The 21648-nt window shown below is 41.1% G+C and overlaps 1 protein-coding gene across 2 annotated transcripts; it reads left to right on the forward strand.

Moving 5' to 3' along the window:
• Positions 1–457: 457 nt before the first annotated feature.
• GCNT4 (glucosaminyl (N-acetyl) transferase 4, core 2) lies at positions 458–18653 on the forward strand. Of its 2 annotated transcripts, none has more exons than XM_026057394.1 (3): positions 458–855; positions 4607–4814; positions 16769–18653. In XM_026057394.1, the coding sequence occupies exon 3, from the start codon at positions 16770–16772 to the stop codon at positions 18135–18137; it is 1368 nt and encodes a 455-aa protein (XP_025913179.1). In that variant the 5' UTR covers positions 458–855; positions 4607–4814; position 16769; the 3' UTR covers positions 18138–18653. The 2 variants fall into 2 exon arrangements, with proteins under 2 accessions (XP_025913179.1, XP_025913180.1); XM_026057395.1 differs by lacking the exon at positions 458–855 and adding an exon at positions 3048–3066.
• The last annotated feature ends 2995 nt before the right edge of the window (positions 18654–21648 follow it).

Consider the following 21648-nt stretch of genomic DNA (forward strand, 5'->3'; position numbering starts at 1 on the left):
GGAAAAAAAAAAGCGCTAGTGGTTTAAGCGGCTGCCGGCAGGTGTGTGCCTTGGCTGCAAACACACGCTGCGAGTGCACCTATAGTCTGCTTCGCAGTAGGTGTGCACAGCTGTTAGAGCCGGAGGCTTTTCTTGAGCAACAGCAGTCAATTATATCAACTTAACATGTGGTTTTGTAACGAAACGAATTTGTTATGATGTTGGCTGAAGTTTCTGATGTTTTGTCATCTCTCAGGAAATTGCTAAAAAACGTACTGTTAATCTGTTGCTTCATTTAATACGCCAAGTACGCCTACTCTTTTTTCAGTATAGGAAGAAGGTATTTTTTCTTGAGGGGAAATGAAAGTAACAAAACACTGAGAAAGAAAACGTATTTCCCTCAAGAAGAGAAAGTAGCAGTTTGTGCCTCCTTATGGGGTGAACCTGACTGACTGGTCCCAGAGGAAAGCTTGTGGAGGAGACTTTAAAGGGAGCTTTCCTTGAGGTTTTATGTAATATGGCTTTGGAGGTTAGTTATTCCAGTGTGTCCCACCTGTGGATGTGCTCCCTTGAATGTCCCCTAAGTTGTTCTAAACATCTAGTCCATAAATCAGCATGTTAAAGTAAATTTCCTTAACTCAGAATTAAATGGCTTAATTCCTTTTTTTTTTTTTTTGCTAACGTTTTTGTATTTGATAGCCTGGAAGAGAAATGGCTGAGTGGGAATGTGGTAGATAAACTTCTCACTGGAGTGAAGGTGGTGAATCAGGAACAGTTGTTTGCTGTTTTTCAGAACAAGATTACAACAGTCAAATGACACTAAAAGATGGAAGATACAAAACAAGCAAAGAAGGCGTTCTTTTACACGATACCCAGGTTAGCCGTAGAATGCTTTGCCCTGCAGTCTTTTGGATGTCAGAAAATTTACATGGATTCAAAAGCAACTGGACAAATTCCTGGAGGAAAAGTATATTGGCCACTCCAAAATAAAAAGATGTAGCCCCATGCAGGGACTTTGTAAACTTCTGAGCCATAATTGGAGGCTGAGAGAATATGTGGAGAAAATGTTGGGATGTACTTGCACTGTTTCTGTTTTTTCTCCTCTTCCCAAGCATCTGCTTTGGGGTATTCTGAGACAACATCCTGGGCTGGATGGGCCCTGTATGTGGGATCTGATGTGCCTCTCCTCTCAAACACATAGCCTTTCCAAGACAGTCATTGAAAGGGAAGTGAAAGGCCACTGTATTTGTGCACCTATGACTTTTGGTCTTATCTGCCTGAGACTGGTGGGGTTTGGTCCAGCTTTTGTGCATTTCTGTATATGCTGTCCACCTGTAAAGGCATTTAAAGATCATTAACAACACTGTCTAATGCTTCTTTGATGCCTGATTCATTAAATGGGCAATTACAAAGGACTACAACTTTTTGAAAAGCAGTAATGGTGGTAAGGGAATCTTGGCTATCCTTGTTCATGTTGACACAATGCTTGTTGTGCTGAGATTACAGTGGGAATGCGGGAAAGGGGACTGGACACTGAGGTCCACTTGAATTATGATTGCCTGGACTTTCTGGATGATAAACTGTATGGCACATGCTATTTGTTGGCTTAATATGAGCAAATTGTGCTAGTTAGCCACCAGACTGTCTGTTATCATCTTTAAAGTGGCTTATTGGCTTAGACTAGATCTCTGAAATTCTTTAGAAGTAGTCCAGGTGACTCAGGAAGAGTTAACCAAAGGTAAATTTCAAAAAGTACAAAGGGTCAAGCCAGATGCCATCATTAGGCATAAAGAAACTGCTGAGTGCTAATGTATAGGATTCAGAGAGGCCAAGAAGATGTTAAACTTTTGTTGAGAACAAACATGTGAGTCCGAAGGTTGTTGGTCACACAGATCTTGTCTATCTGTCAGCTGATTAGCCTGGCCAGCTATGGTTGAGGGTGTAATTGGGTGTCCACGACATACAGTAAAATTTCAAGAAAAATATTTATGAGAATGGTTCTTCCTTGTGTTAGTTGTATGTCAATTAACAGAACAGAAACAGAGCATTTTCAGACTTCAGCAGAAAGCTTTCAGGAAAGGTAGATACAGGCAAAACAGAGATTTTGGAAACATGTTAGCTGTTGCTCAAAGCTAGGAATTGAACACTGAAGAGGTACTGAGATAACAGCTAGGCCCTTATTCTTGGTAGTTACTCTGTATGTACGCAGCAAACAATGCAACTTTAGGTAGAAAGATGGTAAGGAGTGGGAGCTGTCCTGATGCATGATCTCCAGGCTGTCTGTGGTGGAATATGTTTGGTCTGGTTAATAGATGGTGCTAAAAGGACTTTAGCTGGAGTTTGTGGTGTCTGCCTAGCTATTACAGCTACAGAAAGGCATGAAAAGTCACACAGTGACTATTTAGTATTTGAGGTTTTCCAAAAAATATCAATAGGATAGGAACTAAGAGATGCAGCAGATGAGTCACAAAAAGCTCATTTCTGGAACATAAACTGCAGGGCACCATATCTGGCAAGGGAGATAAGTTTTGTATAACTTGTCAACAAGTCAAGCCTCATCAGATTTCTCACTGAAAAATTAAAAAAGGAACAACAGTTCACAGGGATTTGCAACGTGACAAAATGCTATGTGCAGGTCTCTCTACTTCAAGTATTAGAAGGACAGCTGTGAAGAAACTGGAGTTCTCAAATCACATTATGCAAAGACACAGACTTTATTAAGTAGCCATTCCATGCCCCAAATGACAGAGTACAAATCAGCCCTAATCACTGTTGAAAGACATGGATGTCCTTATGCTCTGTCTTACTGTTTAACGGTGATATGGCTTGCCTAATATGTCAGGAAGTTAGCCCACAGGCCTGGGCAGGATTCACTGACATTAATAAAGAACCTTTTCCTTTTGGATTGATGTATGCAGAACACGATTGATCTGCATGCCTTTTTGTGGTGCAGCATTGTTTGATGGAGGGCTTTTTGTATGTTTGTTTTTCAGGCAGGGAAGAGTTGGCAGCCCAAATCTTATGTGGAAGTATCACGGTTATCTGAAGACCTTTTCTGATTTTGCATGTGCTGGGAGCTTTTATCTTGTAGGAAGTTTCTGTAATCTCTGTAATTTCCATGTTCCTAAATTTTTATCAGTTAATAATATTGATACGATTGTCAGCTGTTTCTTCCCCCATGACACCACAGAGGTGTAAAGTTGACCCTGGTCAGCCACTGTCATGCAGCAGTGTGTTTGATGCATACAGGGAGCGCCAAATGTTAAGCAGGAATTTGGACACTATTCCTGCCCTACGAATTCACTGCACTAGGTCCATCAAGCTATGTCAGGACTGCTGGTTCCAAGGGGAATTTGAATATTAGAGAATGTGTGGATCTGCAGTACCCAAAGCTCTCTTTGGAGATTATGAGAGTCAGCTATGTCTATTCTGGCCAAATGGGAGAATGATGCATGTATAATAAGCTCCATAGTACAGAGATGTGCAATTTATAAGTCCATATGAACTGAAAGGCTGATGATGAGCACGAGGTTGGTATGCAAAATACTTTGGTTGAACTCTGGATGGAGAGGAGGAGAATTCTTTTAGTCTTTGAAACATATAAATACTTCTAAGCGTCTAAGAAGTACAGCTACTGTGCTCTCCTCAAGGGAAAATACTGTGATACTTGTTTGTGGTACACACGAATAGTACAAGTTATAGTTCCTCAAATTTCTTTATAACCATTAAACATGTGAAGTGTAGTTGTACAACAAAAATATGTTTCTCACCATATACAAGACATCGTATACCATATAAGGTACTTGTATATGCATGATCTTGCAATGCAGATCATCTTATCCAAACAAAGTTTCAAAAAGTATCACAAGGACTATACATATGATAAGGGTAGCTGAAATTTCTGGTCTTGCCTCAGTAATGAAGCTATTTTATCCTGTGGAATGAGGAAGGTCTTTGAACGTGAAGTCGAAGGATCCGTGAGACTGAAACCAGCCGATTCAGGAAATGAGCTCTCACCCCTGTCTTTGTGGCTGATTGAAGATCACAGGTAGCACGTTCTTACTGAAGCCATGTCGCTGGGACTTCCGGCTACCAACACACCATGTGAATGAAGGCTCCAGTGAACGGAGAGAGGGCCCTTGGCCTCTGCTAGAACAGGTCCACTCCGCCTGTAGCTGGCCTGCAAGGGCCCAGTGTGGATCCAGCTGAGCTTGCTAGCTTGGGCCCTGTGTGTCACCTCGTTTCTGTTGGTGTGTCTGAGAATGGAAGCTCATCATAGCAGCTTTGTAGGTCCAGTGTACTCTACACTTCCCCAGCTGGCTTGTGAAAATGCTGTGTGAGTCTTGTTTTCAATAAGGCTTTCAACACAGACTCATCACATCTGGTGCTTTTTTCCCTCTCCACAAGTTCTGTTACCCTGTTGTAGAAGGAAACTAGGATGCTTTGACATGATTTATTCCTTTTGATTTTTTCCCATCTTCTTGGTGCTTAGAAATACTATGTGAGTAAGCATAATAAAGATATGTGCTTATTATACAGGTATTGCCTTCTGTGGCTTATCATACAAATCTTCAATTGTCACTACTTTTCAGCTAACATTTTATACTTTTTTTTTCTATCTTTGCAGGCGATAATGTTGTCCCTGCCACTTATGTACATACGGCTTCATACTCGCTTGAAACACAGATAAACCTGAGTGCTGTGGCTACCAGCAGGATGGAGCAGGCAATCAGACTTTGTTTAACCACTGAGTTGCTTGTACCTGTGTGGTTCTTCTTGGACAAAGCATCCTAAAGAATTTTGCAAAGGAAAGATATTAAAGCAAAGTCAAGGAGGTGGGTCTGAAACTTAAATGGTGTTACTGATTTGACAACTTGAATTGTGAAGACTTTGACTTGGGAGGAAATGACTTGAAGTATGTGATTTACAGCTAGGGTTCACAGAAGAGCTTCTGCAAGGAGCTTGGTAGAGATGTGAAGTGATTACCAAAGAATTGTTTGGAGAAATGGAGAAACATATTCAGCTGTTAACTGCAGCTTTTCTAGAGCACTGTGCAGTTTTTCCTGCCTCCCTTTCTAGCAGGAAACTTCCACCTCTCTTACACTAATCCTCCTTGCCAATGTACACAAGTTCTGGCCCTTGGGGCTTGATTTTTATGTTATGCAGCAGTTTGGGGGTAAAGGTTAACCCTCACTCCACCATATTATTATTATTGTTTTATACTCTCACATGGGTTGGATAGAAGCACTAAAACTCTAGGTTGCCCAAACTAGCAGAGAGTAAACTCTATTTACCTGTTTGTTTGTTTGTTTGTTTGTTTTATCTGACTCCTGTCTTTATGGTGCATTGAAGTCCTTAGAAAGTGTAAATACTCCCATCTCTTAAAGTCAGGTCTAGAAAACTTAAATACTCAACTTCTAAACAATCAGTCTTGAGAGTTTCTGTGACTGACTATCCATGGGCTTTCTAAACAGTTCTTTGCTTTAATGGAGATGCAAATCCTCCAGCTGGCAGGACAGAATAGTTTGGGACATACCAAGGGATTTGCCTAGACGTTCTTTTAGGCCTGCACCAGAACAGCGTCAAGCAAAAGTTTTTGCAAAGAACTCCAGATTAGCTGGGGATGCAGCAGACCCAGGTTCACATCTCTCTTCTGCTGCTGTCTTCTTGCATGACCCAGTGCAGGGAAATGCAAGTCAGAAAATTGGGTGGAAAAACAGACAAACTCAATAGAATCAACTTATCTAGATTTAATGCCAATAAAAAGTACTCCTACGAAGCTCTGAGATCACTATCAATACATAAATTTGCAATGAAAATAACCAGCTAGCAGCAGTATATACTAATACATGAATAAATTAACTTTCCCAGCTAGCAGCATGAAATAATCAACTAGAGATGAGAGTTTTCCTCAGCCAGGCAGTCCCCCCCCCCAAAAAAAAAAAAAAAATTGCTTAGCAAAACTCATCACTACTTTTATCCTTTCCCAGCTTCCTGGGAACATTGTCTCTTCTACCTCCCCCAGAGACCTATCAACTGACTTGATTTGTATGGAGTAGAGGGAAAAACAGAAGGAACTAACTGTTTATTTCTGCAAAGCTGTTAATGGAAGCAACCAAATTTGCATTGCTGTGAGGAGCAGGAGTGTATTAAGCAAACAGAGATCTTTTATCAGGGAGAGAAGAGAGGAGGTCTTTTCCCAAAGACTTTTTGCCTAGAGGACAGAGAAGTATTCCTGTCGTTCCTGCTATTAGATGGTAATACTGTTGGTTGTACTGAAATACACTATATCCTGGTTTTCAAAGAAAAGTGTAGATACTGGTTTTGCCTCAGGGACCTTTGAGGGATGGAGGAGTAGCATGTCAGACAACGCACCTGTTTTGCTGCTCTGTTTGCATTTTGTTTGAATGCTGCCTACTTGAAAGCACCTTGTTGATCCCTCTCTCCATTCTCCTCTTTCATCATTTCCCAATTTCTGTTCTGATGCTCTTACTTTTCTCAGCCTCTGTTCCCTTTTCTTTACAAAAATGATGAATGAGGAGCCTGGTTCCTGCAGTGCATCTACAGAAGCGCTTTTGCATGCAGTGGGCACTCTCCAGTTCCCCTGCATCTGCTGTGTCTGTTTCCTTTCACAGACTTGCATTCAGACCTTACCATTTCGCTTAACTTTCACTGTGTGGCAAGCACCAAATCATGTTGCCCCACAGTAATATTTTCAGTGGGTGCTATGTATTTCAGACACACTGAGGAGAGAGTATTGCCTACTTACTGCTTGAATTTTCCAAGAATCCTTATTTTGGGAGCAGCCAATGTGCCTTGCGACTCCATGCTCTGGTATAACCACTGCCAAGCTGACCTGGCATCAGCTATGTGGATGAAGAGCTGGTTCCTGCCAGCTGTCCGTCTGGCATGGCACCAAAAAGCATTTGCAACTATTGAGAGCCACAGGCCTCTCAGATGGGTATCACCAAAGTGGAAAAGTAATATAAATTAGGTAGGGATACACTTTAAGGGAGTTTGTGGCTTTTGTTTTCCTGTATCTCCACGTAATTGGAACTTGAACTCTAAATTGTATTTACTCAGAGAACAAGTAGAATATTCTTCAGAAAGGACTGGCAGAGGATAGAGTAAGAGGGCCAGTGGATAGTAACTGATACATATTTTATGTTCCTCAGGAAAGTTGTAATACATTGATTATTGTAGGCAGACACATTATGAACTTCCTTAGATAGCTCTGCCTGGGCACTCTGCTGCTAACTCTGTTGCTTTCAGTGCTGTGCCTGGACCTCCTTCCTTCTTCCCCGGGCTGTACGTTGCCAGCCTGTTCTGAACAGAGAACCCTGTGGTGTCAGCAGACAAAAAACACCCTCTGAAGCAGGATCTTCACCCTTCTGCCAGTGGAGAGGCTTCCCATGCGTCTCAGCTGCTCCGACTCTGGGCTTCCCGTGAGGGACCGTGGGTGGTTCATGACAGCTCCTCCCTGCTGGGAACATCCAGAGGGCTTGTGGGCTGTACAGATCTACCTGGCAGCTTCCAAGGTTTATGGCTGAAGCACTTGCATTTAGTGCAGTACAAGCTATAACAGAAAAGGTGCAATGAGGAAATGGAATAAAGTGCTGGGGAATTGCAGAATTCTGTCTAATCTCAAATAACCTGTGGTAGATGAGCTCCTAATAAAGCAGGCTAATTTAAACAAAGAGAAACTGGAAATGCATCCACAGTGCATAGGAAAGGTTGGAAGAAGGGTGCACAAGTAACTTTTGTGCAATGACACATTTGCCTTCTCAGACTGGTTAAACCAAACTTCTAATCCGGTACTTTTTAGGCCTGAAAATTACACATGGTCTTGATCAAAAGTAGTTTCTGAACTCTCGCTGATTTCTTGGTTGTCTTTGCTCTGCAGGAGTTTTTGCTAGATGAGGAGAAGGCAAAAAGAGTGGAAGTTAAAATGGTAATATCCAAAGCTCTTTGACTTTTGGGTTAAAAAAAAACCTTGAATAATGTGGCTGTTACTTTAAAGGAATAGCTATTTGGAAATTGGTTAATTCACAAGCAGGCTGTTTCTAATGGCCATACATGAGTCATTTGCCAAACAGGAGGAGAGGCTTCTGAAGGGGCTGGGGCTGATTCTTCAGTGATGGAGGGGTCTGGTATCTTTTTGCAGCAAGAAAGGCAATCGGTTTTCATGGTCTTCCAATCTGTACCGCTGATAGCGGGATACGAGAGGTGACTGATTGTGTGGGTTGCCAGTAAGACTTACTGTGCAGGACAAGAGGAACGTGAAAGTCAGTAATTTGTTATTGCTGCAGAGTAAAGGGAGCTGCAAACTCCTTCTGTACAAAAAAGATGTTGGCATTGTTGAGTTATAAAGACTGGGATTTGCTGTTACTCTGTGTACATGCAGTTTATGGAAACAGAAATAATACTGTGAGGAGCAGCAGTAAAATGCTAGGCTCTCTCAGGGACTTAAGTCCTCCATATGTAAATCATTAGGATCTTAATAAAGTGGAAACATGCCTTCAAACAGAGATGCAGCACAAGCTCACAGCCTGTGAGTTTCTCTCCTCTGCCAGAGGAAATCTGTCCATTTCTGTAGGTTGTTTAAATTCCTGTTTAACCCTTTCTAGTAAGGCAATCTCAAATAGAAACGAAGCTCACTGATAGAAAAGGTGTGGGTCCTCAGTCAGAGCAGGGGGACGCTGGCAGTCTCGGTTCTCCAGAAGTCCTAGACTCTTACCAACCTGAGCAGTTTCCAGGCTGGCCTTTCTCTGTAGCTCTTGAACGTCTCTTTTGAGCTGCTCTGCCTCTGCAGAGGAATTATTGCTGTGTTAGAGCAGATCAGGGTCTGCTACAGTGCTGCTAATTGCTAAAATACTTCAGATTGGCAATCCCTTGACTAGGCTGTGCCACTGTAAGTGGAGCTGGCAGAGCTTATGGCACTGACCCAAAAGCTGGGCGTCCAGTCTAAGGCTGTTGTTCTGGCTCTTATAGTCGTCGGGGCAGTGACTTTCCTGGGGAAGCCTCACCCAGTCCATCTCACAGCCCTTCTGCGAGGAGTTCATTGCTCTTTGCAGTTCTTTATACCTGTCCACTGACTATGGAGGGAGCTCAGATGCTTGGTCTGACAAGCATTGGGCAAGATGAGTCACACATGCATAGTACTATTATCAGAAAATAGGACAAGTTCTTTGCTGTTTTTTTTTTTTTCAAATCCAATTCAAAAGCCATAATTCAATTCGAAAGTTCTACAGGTAATTAAGTTCAATCACACTGATTTTTGGTACCTGCCATAAAATATTCCTAGAAACTGTGTGATAATGCCAGGCAGTCCACTGGAAATAATGTACGACACCACAGTATGGGTATATGGTTTCTCATGCACTAAAATCAATATGAGTGGTACTTTAAACTAGGCTTTATTCTGAAGGATTACAAGTGGATGTAGGCCTTGTAACAAATGTGGTTCCCAGTAAATTAACTTGCATGCTCCATGCTTGCAGGAGGGCTCTTTAAAGCAGAAATTTGCCTTTGGACATCCCGTATAATGTACAGACTCAGCAGGTTAATATCTGACTGTTTTGTCCCTCCTCCAACAGGCAGCATCAGCAGCTCCTGTTTTTCTTTCCAGGGCTGTGAGCTTGCGCAAAGTGGGGACAGTGATTTTTCTTTACTCATTTTTGCCTTCTAGAGGTCTACTTTCCTCCAGGGAAGAGATGTTGGGCTAGGTGGGAGGTATCGTATGCTATCCCAGACTTGCAGCTCAGCAGGTGAATCATGCTGATTTATTTGTCTGCACAGCACCCAGAAAATGCAACAGTTTAAAAGGTCCAGTTTTGCAGTGATTTAATTAAAACAGTGAAACTTCATGTATGTACACTCGAGACTAATTTAAATCTAGTTTACACTGATTGCTGTTATTATTTCCACAGCATCTTAGATATTTGATGTTGCAGAACTATAAATAATACAAATTAAGTAATGTGGGAGAGTTACAAACCTGACCCAGAGTGACCTTGCTACTTCTGTAATAGTGTGCTGTGGCTTTAGCCAGTCTTTTTAGATCAGAATGTGATAAAAATGATATAGTATGCAGTTGAAACTGCAAGAGAGCTTTTTAGGCAGGCAGATCATCACTTCTTCCTAGACTTTGTCTTGGAGACCAGGATTACCACTACTACTTTTTACCAATTTTTGACATAAGGGAATGATTTAACATTTTTTCAGCCAATTTTTTTATTATGAAAAATGCAAATGAAGAAATAGTCATTGCTCTTATCCAGCATAGTTTTGCCAATAATCTATGCTGAAACATATGCTGGAACTAGATGATCTCCAGAGGTCCCTTCCAACCTCAGCCATTCTGTGTGATTCTGTGAAGTCAAAACATGTATTTTTGCTATTTCTGATATACTTTGACATTTTTCCTGCTCAGAATTGGATCTCTTTAGAACTTTTTTCAGTTTTGTTTAAATTAAAAATCCTAAGATAGAAAATGTTTCTCTCAAGTTTGAAAGAAATATATTGACTTGAGGCAAAATGGTTGGGGTTTTTTAGAAGTGCCAGTGTAATGAAAGATCACAGTTATTCACATAGCTTACAGAGTGGGAGTTGTAGCCAAGATATTCGGGATCCTCAGACTGCAGCTGATGTTACCAGCACACCTGATCTTTTCTGAACCCTTTTAGGGATAGCCATCTAAATTTCCATATTACGAAAGGTACAATAGAGCCTTGCTATCAGTCAGAACAGTTGTAATTAATGTCTGTGGTTTGTGACTGAAAGCTTTTAGCTGGACCACTTCTCAGCCACCACTTTGCTCTTCCACCTGAAGCCTGAGCACCTACAGATGGAATTTGCTCCTCTTCCTAATTACTTAATTCATTTCTGTACAGTGATTGAATCTTGAGCAGTTGCATGGCTTTATGAATAAAGAAACCTTCAATACAGCAATCTTTGCAGCCAGGGGCAGAAAATACTCTTCAACTAAAAAGGCTAAGAAGCTGCAGTGTGTACTTGGGGGATGGATACTTTGCCTTCATCCATTTTCTCTGAATGTAAGCAGCAGTTGTGAAGGGAGAGCCTCTTTTCAGAGATTGTTTTTGACTTGCATTATGGGGCTAGCAACATGGGAAACAGGCCTGTAAAGGCCTAGAGCTCATGCACTCTTTGAGCTACTGACAGTGAAAATTCTCAAGCATTTCTGTTTGCAGGAGTCGGGGAGTGGTAGGGACAGGATGGTGATGTTCTCCTGGCTGGAAGGGCAGGCATAGAAAAAAGTGAATAGTCTGAGGCTGTGCTGTATTGCTGATTCCTGTCTCTTCCCTCTCTCGACTCCCAGGAACAGACTCCTGGAGCCAGGATTGCTCCTGGATTAGAGTGGGAAGGAGAGGGGGTGAAGTGAGGTGCTGTGGGTATTGTTTTCTTCTGCTAAGTAGGTGTCCTATCTGATACACATCCCACATGCAGCAGTCTGTGCTCATGACAAATCTGGACTAGCCATTCCCAAAGATGTATTTAGAGAAGTCCACAGAGTGGGTATCTGGTACTGTGTTGAAGTGCTATGAGTCTGTCAAGCTAGAATTATAACTGATTTAATGCTTTTTTTTTCCTCCCAAAAGAATCCTAAAAGCAGGTTTTAATTTACCTATAATTAGCTTTTCCTTGGGTTTCACCTTGCAAGCAGTTAACATTTCAAGTGGTTACAGCCTCTCAGTAGAAATTCAACATTTCTGTGTTATAGTAACCGTATAGTAAAAACCATTAGAGAAATAGCCACCGCATCAATTTGCCTCTCTGGCCCTGTAGGTGCTGTTTATTTTTACCTGTGTAAAAGTGCTCTAGCACAAGCTTGGTGTCAAGTGTGCTATATGATTTACCCAAGCAGGTAACCTATGCATGGTGTACAGATGCAAATACTGCTTTTCATGTTTATGATGTGCCTGGTGTAGGGGTTTGCACATTTTTCGGTACTCTGCAGCTTTTCCAGCTGTTAATTTGTATTTACAGAATGCTGGAATAAGATTCGCTAAGTGGCAAGCAGGAGTGACAATTTTTACCAGTAAGACAAACTCCTATACAACTAGCTGATAGCAGCAAGAAGTGAATATTGAGGTAACAGGTCTTCTACGTTTATTCCCTGGTGATCCATCTGTACTTGACTTCACTTCCCCAAACCTTTGCTGTGCTACCCAATATGTACATATGTATACATATGCATACACATACATATATGTATTATTCCATCTGTTTGTATTTCCATATTAACTGTCTCTTTCCCTGTTGCTGTAAGTCAGTTGAAAAACCAAGGTCTAATTCTAGTTTTGGTCCTTATGTGCATTTTCTAGTACACTTCTGCTTTCTGTTTGGCCTTCTTCCTTCCCAGTGCTTCCCAGCTTCTTAGCTGGCTATAGCTCTGTTCATAACTTTCAATACTTTTAGTATTCTGTCTGAGTTCCTGAGACTAAGGAGCAATCACTGCRGGGGAAGGCTACAGTCCTGCTTTCTTATGGGCTTCCTGTCAGTTTAACTATGTTAACCATAAGTTACTCTGCTGTAAGGTAAGTCAGAATCCAGTTTGCTTAGCTAGTGTTTGAGGAAAAGGGAAAAAAAGTCTATGCACTCGTTTTATGGGTTTTATAGGATTTTATGGGTGTTGTACAAAAGCTTTGGAATTTTTCTACAGCCTCCCAGAGGATAAGGTGTGCACACTGAATTGGCATGCGTAGGGTGGAGTGGAGCTCCATTGCCCACTTGAAGAGTGTAATGTATTTTCTGGTCCTTCCCCAAGCCCAGTGTCACTGCCCTAAACAGACACAGCTGAGCCTGGCTTGGAGTGCCTTGGAGGTAAGGACTGAGAATTTGAATTTAAGAGCAGCAGGCTCAGTCTTCACTCGATCCCCTTTGGGAAGGTTTGTTCTCCTAGCTTAGATGAGCACAGCTCTTGCACTCGGGAGGTGGGAGGCTGTCGCTGACCTCTTTCTTGAGAGTGACATTCTTCCCCTCTGCCACTTTGTACCTCTTTTTGTGTAATTGCACTGTTTGCAAAAGCCAAATGATGTGAAGTGTTTGAAGGCGTATAAAGCTGCTCAAAACAGCTTCTTGAAGGGAGGAAAATAGAGAGAGAAAAGACAAGATAGAGAAATATGCCAGTGGAAAACCCAGCCAGTCTCTGGGTGGAATACAGTTATTGCTGTCATGGGTCTAACTAGGGTTCACTATTCTGGTCCAACAAAAGATAAAAGCAGATGCAAAGAACGGAGCAATGGTCAGAATAAAAGTTTTTGTTGGTAAAAATTTCCAGTCAGAACCCTTAGCAGCTCGTGACTGCCTTATGTCATGATTTCAGGGAGTTTAGCCTTCTCTCTATATTTACGTCTTGGCTAATGTAACTCTGGATACTCCCATTAGCCAGCCAGTTGCCTAATTCTTTCTTGAATCCTGCTGAGTCATGGTCTTTCAGATACCTTCTGACAGGCTATAATTATGTGTTGTGTAAGAAAGTGTTTCCCTCGTATTTGTTTCATACCTGTTTTCTTTGAACATCGCTTGTTCTTGCATTACACACACAAAGGATAAATAAGAACACCCCATTTATCTCCTCTGAATCAGTCAGTACTTTGCATCCTACTCAGTAAGTCCCCTGATCAGGTTAGACACTGTGAGTGTTTATATACCAGCTGTGCAATATGATATGGGCTGCAAGATGTGATCAGTCTCCCTTAATTTCTTCAGGAATCTTCTCACATGCATATAGAAGTGCAAGTGCAAACATTTTACAAAAGAAGGCAAGATGGCAATGCCATGCTCCCTTCCTAATATAAAATTCTTATGCAAGAGAGGGAACATTGATCCTGCATATAGTAAAATTTCTCTGATGTTAACATCAGAGAAAAAAATATTCATGAACAACATAACGAGAGGTGACGCCTGGGCAGTGCTACCTCAGATAAGGCTCTTCTACTGCCCAGGCGTGTCAGGTCATTCCAGGTGAGTCCATTATCGCCTGTTGCGTGCCATTCATTCCCCCCTGCTCCAGGGAGAACTGTGTGTACAGCACTATGCTGTGTCTGGGTGCGGCTTCGTTTTAAGTGCTGCATGTGTTAAGAAACAAGAGCTTTGCACTTGGATCAAAAACTGGCGAGTGGGGGGGACCCTTCTAACCTTCTAACCCTTTGTGGGGACCCTTCTAACCTGAGAAATTCATTCCATAGTCTCACATAGTTCCTCAAGAAATCCCCATTTCTTGCAGAAACTATCTTCATCCTCATTTGAGGCAAACTTTTTGTGCCTAAAGAGCAGAGTTGTTGCCCTTATAACAATGACTGATGTGCTTGGCCTGGCTGTGGAGTGCCTAGACAATGTAATGTCTAGATAATGCAAGGTAATGACAAAGAATATGAATTTAAAGTGATAAGTCTGTGGATGGAGCAGGAGGGACAGCAGGGTGTTGGTAGTGGCAAACTGCACTGATGGAGAGATGTTACAGTGCTTAAGGGATGGGATTTAAGGGTTCAGTTTCAAAAGGCCCTTCATGCATGGCCTGATACTGTCTGAACCGCTGTGGTGATAGTGATATAGCTGTGTTATAAAAACATTGGTATGAATGGAGTATGGATATTGGTCCTTCACTCATCAACAGTAAGATGGAATCCTCAGTGCCGTCAAAGTGATTTCTTGCATGTCCTGGTCTGACTCCAGATTGTACCAGACTCCAGAAGTTTAGATTAGTTTCAACTGAGTAAGTGTGGCTTATTGGCTTTTTTGTTAATTTGCCTAGGAACGGAAGGTTTGATGTTAGATGGTAATTGGCTAGAACTGATGTATTTAGATGTTTTGGGGGGAGAACTAATGAAACAGTTCAGTCTTCACAGACTGAGTTCTGATTGTGCAGCTACAGCTTGTGAGACCTGACATTTAAAGATACCTAAGTTAGTCTCACGGTAAGTGTTGCACGTGCAACTCAATACTTGATTTTACATGTAGATGTGGAATCTGCAGACACCTGAGCCTCTTCTTGTGGTCCCAGTATTTTTCCCACTTAACGCATCTGTAAAACTGAGGAAAGGGGGAAGGGAAGACCAAATATTTGGCTCATTTTGTTATTGTATGTGGAAGCATAGCTGCTACTGAAGTCAGTAGAGTTGAGGAGAATATGACACAGAACGTTACAGGTATTTGCATTACACTTGTTGCAGGAATTAAAGGTGAAAGACTGTGCTGATCCATCCAAGCACCCAGCTCAAATGCTGGGACTGCCTGGGGGCTGTTTTGCCATGGCATTATCATCATTTGCATGACTTCAGGAACCTCGGAGCGCACCATGCTCTGTCTGTGCCCCCTATCCTGCATCTGACATGAGGGAGGTAGGGAGTGAATGATGTGAACAGATCTAGAGACAAGCTGTAGGCTGTCTAGGGATTCTCCTGTTGTTGAGACTATGTACCATCCTCCTCAATCTTCTCTTTTCTTTGCAAATACCTATGTTGTTACTGAACTTAGCACTCTGTTTTGAATTGAAGCCCTTCTGGTCTTGTAATGGCATTGCATAACATTTACAGCAGTTTAAATGTACACTTCTGCTGATTGTGCACTTACAAAATTTCAAAACCAATAATAAGTCTGAACATAAGCTGGCAAAGTGGGCAGGTATTTCCTTCACTTTGAAACAGCTCTTTTTCAAAAGAAGATATTGGAAGTTGTTGTGCATGAACAGTTCCATTAAGAGAGAAAATAGATTTTAAACTGATGTTGCACCTGGATGTGAATTCTGGTCTAATTTAAATTCAGTGGTAGCAACAATGCTGTTTGCACTCAGTGTGTAAAAAGCAAAACTGCATGGAAACAGGATCATTGTATACAGCTTTTATTGCAGTAACACCTCAATTGGAAAGTTGCTACACAGAGATGTATATTATTAAATACCCTGTTGCATAAAAAGGGGGACCGTATCTGTGCTTTTGCAATCCACAGCCCAGAGTTGCACCACACAGCAGAGAACAGGATAATGTGCTACTGCTCACTGCTACCCTTCCTGCCTTTAAGTTATATACTCCCTCCAGTGGATGGAAGTGTTGTGGTTTCATCTCTCTCCCTCTTCAGGACAGGTTAGCATCACTGCTCAGAAGTCTGGACACAGGTCTTCGGACATGTCAGACCCTGTAGGAGAGGATGGGAAGGAAGTTCATTTTCCCCTTGGACGTGTTCATGGCCCAGCCCCAGTGCTAGAGACAATGACAATGCTCTGGCTGACTTTTAAAGCTTTCAGTTTAATGCTTTATTTTTAAAAATACTAATACCTACCATTAAGCATGCATTCTCTGCAGACTCACAAAAGATTCCCTTGCTACTCCCATTGGATTCCTTGGAGTTACTCAGAAGAATAAACTCTCCTTCCTACTCAGAGAACAGTCGTGTTTCTGCCCAAGAGGGGTTTGCTGTACCTCAGTTGGTGGCTCATAAGAAATAAAAAAGGTTTGGAAAATAAACAGTAGGAGTCTTATTCCAACACACTTATTCTGTTGGATACTATCTCAAATCTGACTTGTTTTGTTGCCTTCAGTCAGCTAATTTTGAGTAAGGAACTACTCTTTGCCAGTTTTTGAATTAACATGAATATGAATAGTGAATATTTAAACAGAAGAAACTGTTTGCAGACTGCCAGTGCCCTGTCCTGCTACGGTGATATTTATGCTACAGCCAGATCAGTGTGCTCATGTCTTTGTTAGAAGCTGGATTGCCTCTGATGTATTGTTCCTGATTTAAAATAAATTATATCTCTGTCTTCCTACAGAATGAAGAGACATAAGTGTCCCTACAAATGTCCCACAAGAAAGAAGATTCTGATCCTCTGTTTTACAGGGTGGCTGCTTGCACTGCTGAAACTCCTCCATGTTGAAAGACTCTTTTTTCCACATAAGGGCATTTATTTGGTTGAGCACTTCTTAAGCACTTCTTCTTATGTTAGAAGCAGGTATTCCAATCTTAGAAATGACTTCCATTATGAAATTAATTGTTCTTCTATATATGAACAAGATCCCAGTGAAATTGGCAAGAGTTTAGAGATAAGAAGAAAAGTTATAATTGATTTAGATGATGAAGACATTGTAGCAATGACAAGTGATTGCCATCTGTATCGTAAACTTAGGAAATACCACCTAAAACCTGTTTCTCCAGAGGAAGAGAATTTTCCATTAGCCTATTCTTTGGTTGTTCATAAAGATGCAGTAATGGTAGAAAGGCTTATACATTCACTGTATGGCCATCAAAATATATACTGCATCCATTATGACCAAAAAGCAGCAAAAAGTTTCAAATCTGCTATGAACAATCTAGCTAAATGTTTCCCCAATATTTTCATTGCATCAAAACTGGAAACGGTGGAGTATGCACATATTTCAAGGCTGCAGGCAGATTTCAATTGTTTGTCTGATTTGATGGACTCTTCAGTTCCCTGGAAGTATGTTATTAACTTGTGTGGCCAAGATTTCCCTTTGAGGTCGAATTTCCAGTTGGTCACTGAACTGAAAAAACTCAGTGGGGGAAATATGCTGGAAACTATAAAGCCAAGCAGTAGCAAAAGAGAACGATTTACTTATCACTATGAACTTATGAAAGTGCCTTATGAATACATGCAGATGCCTGTGAAAACCAACATTTCCAAGAATCCACCACCCCATAATATTGAGGTTTTTGTAGGCAGTGCCTATTTTGTTTTAAGTCGAGCATTTATTCAATATACCCTTGAAAGCTCTCTCGCAAAAGATTTTTTTGATTGGTCAAGGGATACTTACTCTCCGGATGAACATTTCTGGGCCACTCTTGCACGTGTTCCTGGGGTCCCTGGGGAAATCCCAAGATCGTCACAGGATATAACAGATTTACAAAGCAAAACTCGTTTGGTGAAATGGAATTATCTTGAAGACCATTTGTATCCCCCATGCACAGGTACCCACCTTCGCAGCGTGTGCATCTATGGGGCTGCAGAATTAAGATGGCTTATGAATTATGGGCATTGGTTTGCCAATAAATTTGACTCCAAAGTAGACCCTGTCCTAATAAAATGCTTGGCAGAAAAACTGGCAGAACAACAGAAAGAGTGGGTTCACTTATCCTCTGATAGCTATTTTCTGCATAGAAGTTCTGTGAATGTCTCACTATAGCAGCACTGTAATCCCTACTGCCAGTACTGTGTACTGTTACAGCACAGGGCCTGAAGCTCCTCTGCCTTGACCTACTGCAGAATGCTAGCAAATTAAATGTTCATAAATGTTCATTCTGCATAAAGTTCAGGGCTCTGGAGAGTTGGATACCTGGTCATTTATTTATGAAAAATCATGCCTTTCTGATTAACTGTTCTCTAACTTGCTACAATAATCATGTAATTGTTCTACAAGGGGATTTTTAAAGGATAAGGTTTGCTTTTGGAGGCTCTAGCACTGTCTGTCCTAATGGAATATTTCAGAAATGTGTTTCACATTCAGTTTGTTTTCATCTGTCCTAAGAAACATGTCTGTTTGCTTGGCCCCTTTTTCTTCACTTTTCTTTTCCTTAGAGGTCTTTGTTTCAAACCTTTATATCTGCTGCCACAGGAAAACTGGAAGAGCCCAGCTGCCAGACAAAACTAAAAGAGAAAAGTATGAGAACAAATGAGGCATGTGGCCTGACTTAGAGACCTGAAGTCCCAAGCTCCCCATTTGTGGGTGCTAACAAAGGTCTTTGCATTGTGAATATGACTGGATGATATAAGGGAAGAAAAATCCTTAGGTACCACACTACAAGTAGTGTTGTTCTCTCTTCCCAGCTCATCTCTGCACTTAGTTTTTCCCTCTGTGAAGTTTGTGTTCAGATGCTGTGCCATACCTATGAAATTGATGGTGATTGCTTGAAACAGTATTACATACTGAAATCCTTTGAAAGCAGTATGTGTGCCTCCTAAGTGCAGTTTCTAAAGCCCTTTAAAGTAGAAGTCCACACCAGATGTCCTTCTTAATTTATGTCTCTTCCAGTAGAAATATCCTCCGGTGAAATCCCAGTCAAGACAGTAGGTGCTCAAGACAGTATACTTACACACAGTGGATAACTAGTGCTATTTTTAATTAGCATTCAGCAGTGTGGTGCTATGCTGAAATGTAAAACATGTTAAATCCAGAAGTAGTTGTAAAAATAGCCATATTGCAGAAAAGAAGACCCTGTGCAGAAGTGGCTTCCTCTACAAGCCTTACGGCCTTGTGCTGCCACGATTCCAAGTTGCTGTGTGCCTGACCAAGCCCTGGTTCAGCTTTAGAGCAATTGTATTCCAAACAGCCTGTGCTTCCAGGGGCCCCTGCCAGTCCTCCTGGGAGCTAAGCAGTCCTGCAGCCTTCTCTCTGCTACGCTCCTCATGCTACAGCGTAAGGAAAGTGTTAGTGCAGGGATTTCTGCAGAAACTCTGGCAGCTCAAAAATTACCTTTTCCCTTTGGGGGATTCTCTGGAACATTGTTCTGCAACAAGTTCAGTTTTGATGGTTCCAGGGGACTCTGGGATCTAGCTTACTCAATGCTACTGTTCCATTTCTAAGCATCTGTCTTTTATTAGAGGGCCTCCTTCCACAAATGTCTTTGGAATATCTGATTTTATTAATTTGCAAACTGCTGCAATAATGATCGGCTGTACCTATGAGAAATCTTTTTTTCTTACTTGAGTTGAAAGTACCAAGGACAATGCAAGTAAGTTTTTTGGTCTCAACTTTTATTTATACATTTAATCATGGTTTAGTCTTCTGTGACTTGAGAATGGCTTTGAGAGTCAGGAGTTATTTTCCCCCATTTCTGACACTGATTTCCTATGAGACCTCAGACAAGTCATTTAACTTCTCTGTTTCAGCTGTTCCAGCAGTAAAACGGGAGCAACAATGACCTAGCATCTTGTTAAGCACTTAGAAACCTATGGATGATGTCTGTTGTGGGTTAGTTGTACAATATTAATTGCTTATCAAACTATTTATGAAGTCTGTGAATTCACAGATCAAGCATTTCTTTGATGTACTGTTTCTCAAATAAATGGGGATTATTTTTAAAGTGTGTGTTGCTTACTTTGGTGGCTTGCCATGTCTCCCTAAGGCTGTTCTGACTTCATGTGATTCATAGAAACTGTGTAGATTATGAACTATTGACAGTATTTACAGGTTCATACATTAGTACTTATAAATAATGTAGGAAGTTCCCATGTGGAAAGAGGTTATTTAAAGAAAATGTTAGGATGCCAGAGAGTCAAGCCTAGGCCTTCTGTACACAAAAATAGAAGTTTAATGATAGATTTTAAAATTTTGATTTAGTTAAACTAGCTTTGTATTTTTATATATATTACATAAAATAACATATATTATTCACCTATATATGTTAAATATACTTTTATTTCTATACGTGTATGTATATATACACATATACACATCTCCATTACTGTTTAATCTGAGTGGTTCACTCTAACATAAGTTTATAAACAAAAATCAAAATCCATCAGCAAATAAATAATTTTAATCAAAATGCAACTTTGCACTACTTTAACTGAATTGGATTGAACAATATCTTTTATTTAACTACTCTGAAATGAGGCAGTTCATACTGCCTAGGTGATGAAGAAGTGGATGCAGAGGTGACACAATGTGAGGTAGCATCACACATTATGGTGATATTTTTGCTTGTTAGGGGAGTACAAGTTGTGCACAGTTGCAACTTTATGAAGTGCAAGTATCCTAATGAATTCTAGTAATTCTTTTTTTAAAGATGACGTTGAAGGTATCCAAGCTTGTAGAAAGGAAGTTCTCAAAATCATAGAGTTGTCCAGTTTGGAAGGGACCACAAAAGATCATCTAGTCCAACCTCCTGCTCAAGGTAGGGTCAACACTGAATTCAGACTGGGTTGCTTCAGCTTTGTCCAGTAGAGTCATGCAAATCTCTGAGGACAAAGATTCTGCAGCCTCTTGGGGCAACCTCTTCCAATGTTTCCAAATAAAAGAATGGCCAAAATATAAATTCCTTAACTTTTGGATCATTTTCTGTTTTTTAACTTTGCCATTAGCAACATAGATGCTATCTGAGGCCCCCTAAGTGATTAGACTATGAGGGCGAGGAACAACTTTATTATTTACCTTTGACTTCCTTGTCTTTGTTCTCTGCATAGATAGGTCTTTGCTGAAACTCAGTGGACCTGAGGCATGATCCACAAGCCCCTTTCTCTCTGTGAGAGAAGTGGCTGAACCTCATTTATGCCACGATAATTAAGAAGTTTTATTTGAGCTGGAACTTAGATTATAGGCAGTTATCTGGGGGTTTTTTGGCCTTTGTGAAGGTCAAACTTCCCTCTCCTCTCCTTCTTCTCCCCTTTCTCACTGTTCCCCCAAAAGATTATTTTTGTAAGTTATTTAATACAATTTGAAACGCATGTATGTTTGCACATGTTAGATGGTCCCTTCTGTTTTTGTTCTGTGAAAGAAGCCACATCCTGGCTTTCTTTCATCCGCTCTGCCCAGTGCTGGCAGCATGGAGCAGCTGGACTGTCATTTAACCTGGACAAAGGGCAATTTTCCTGTGTGGGAAGGATGTGTGGGCAGGACACTAGTGCTGTTCCTGGCTGTCAGGAGAGGCTCACAGGTCCAGCCCAGCATTTTGTTAGTGGCTGAAAATAAACAAAAA

This window comes from Apteryx rowi, unplaced genomic scaffold (assembly GCF_003343035.1).
Source record: "Apteryx rowi isolate R43461 unplaced genomic scaffold, aptRow1 scaffold_139, whole genome shotgun sequence".
Taxonomy (NCBI): domain Eukaryota; kingdom Metazoa; phylum Chordata; class Aves; order Apterygiformes; family Apterygidae; genus Apteryx; species Apteryx rowi.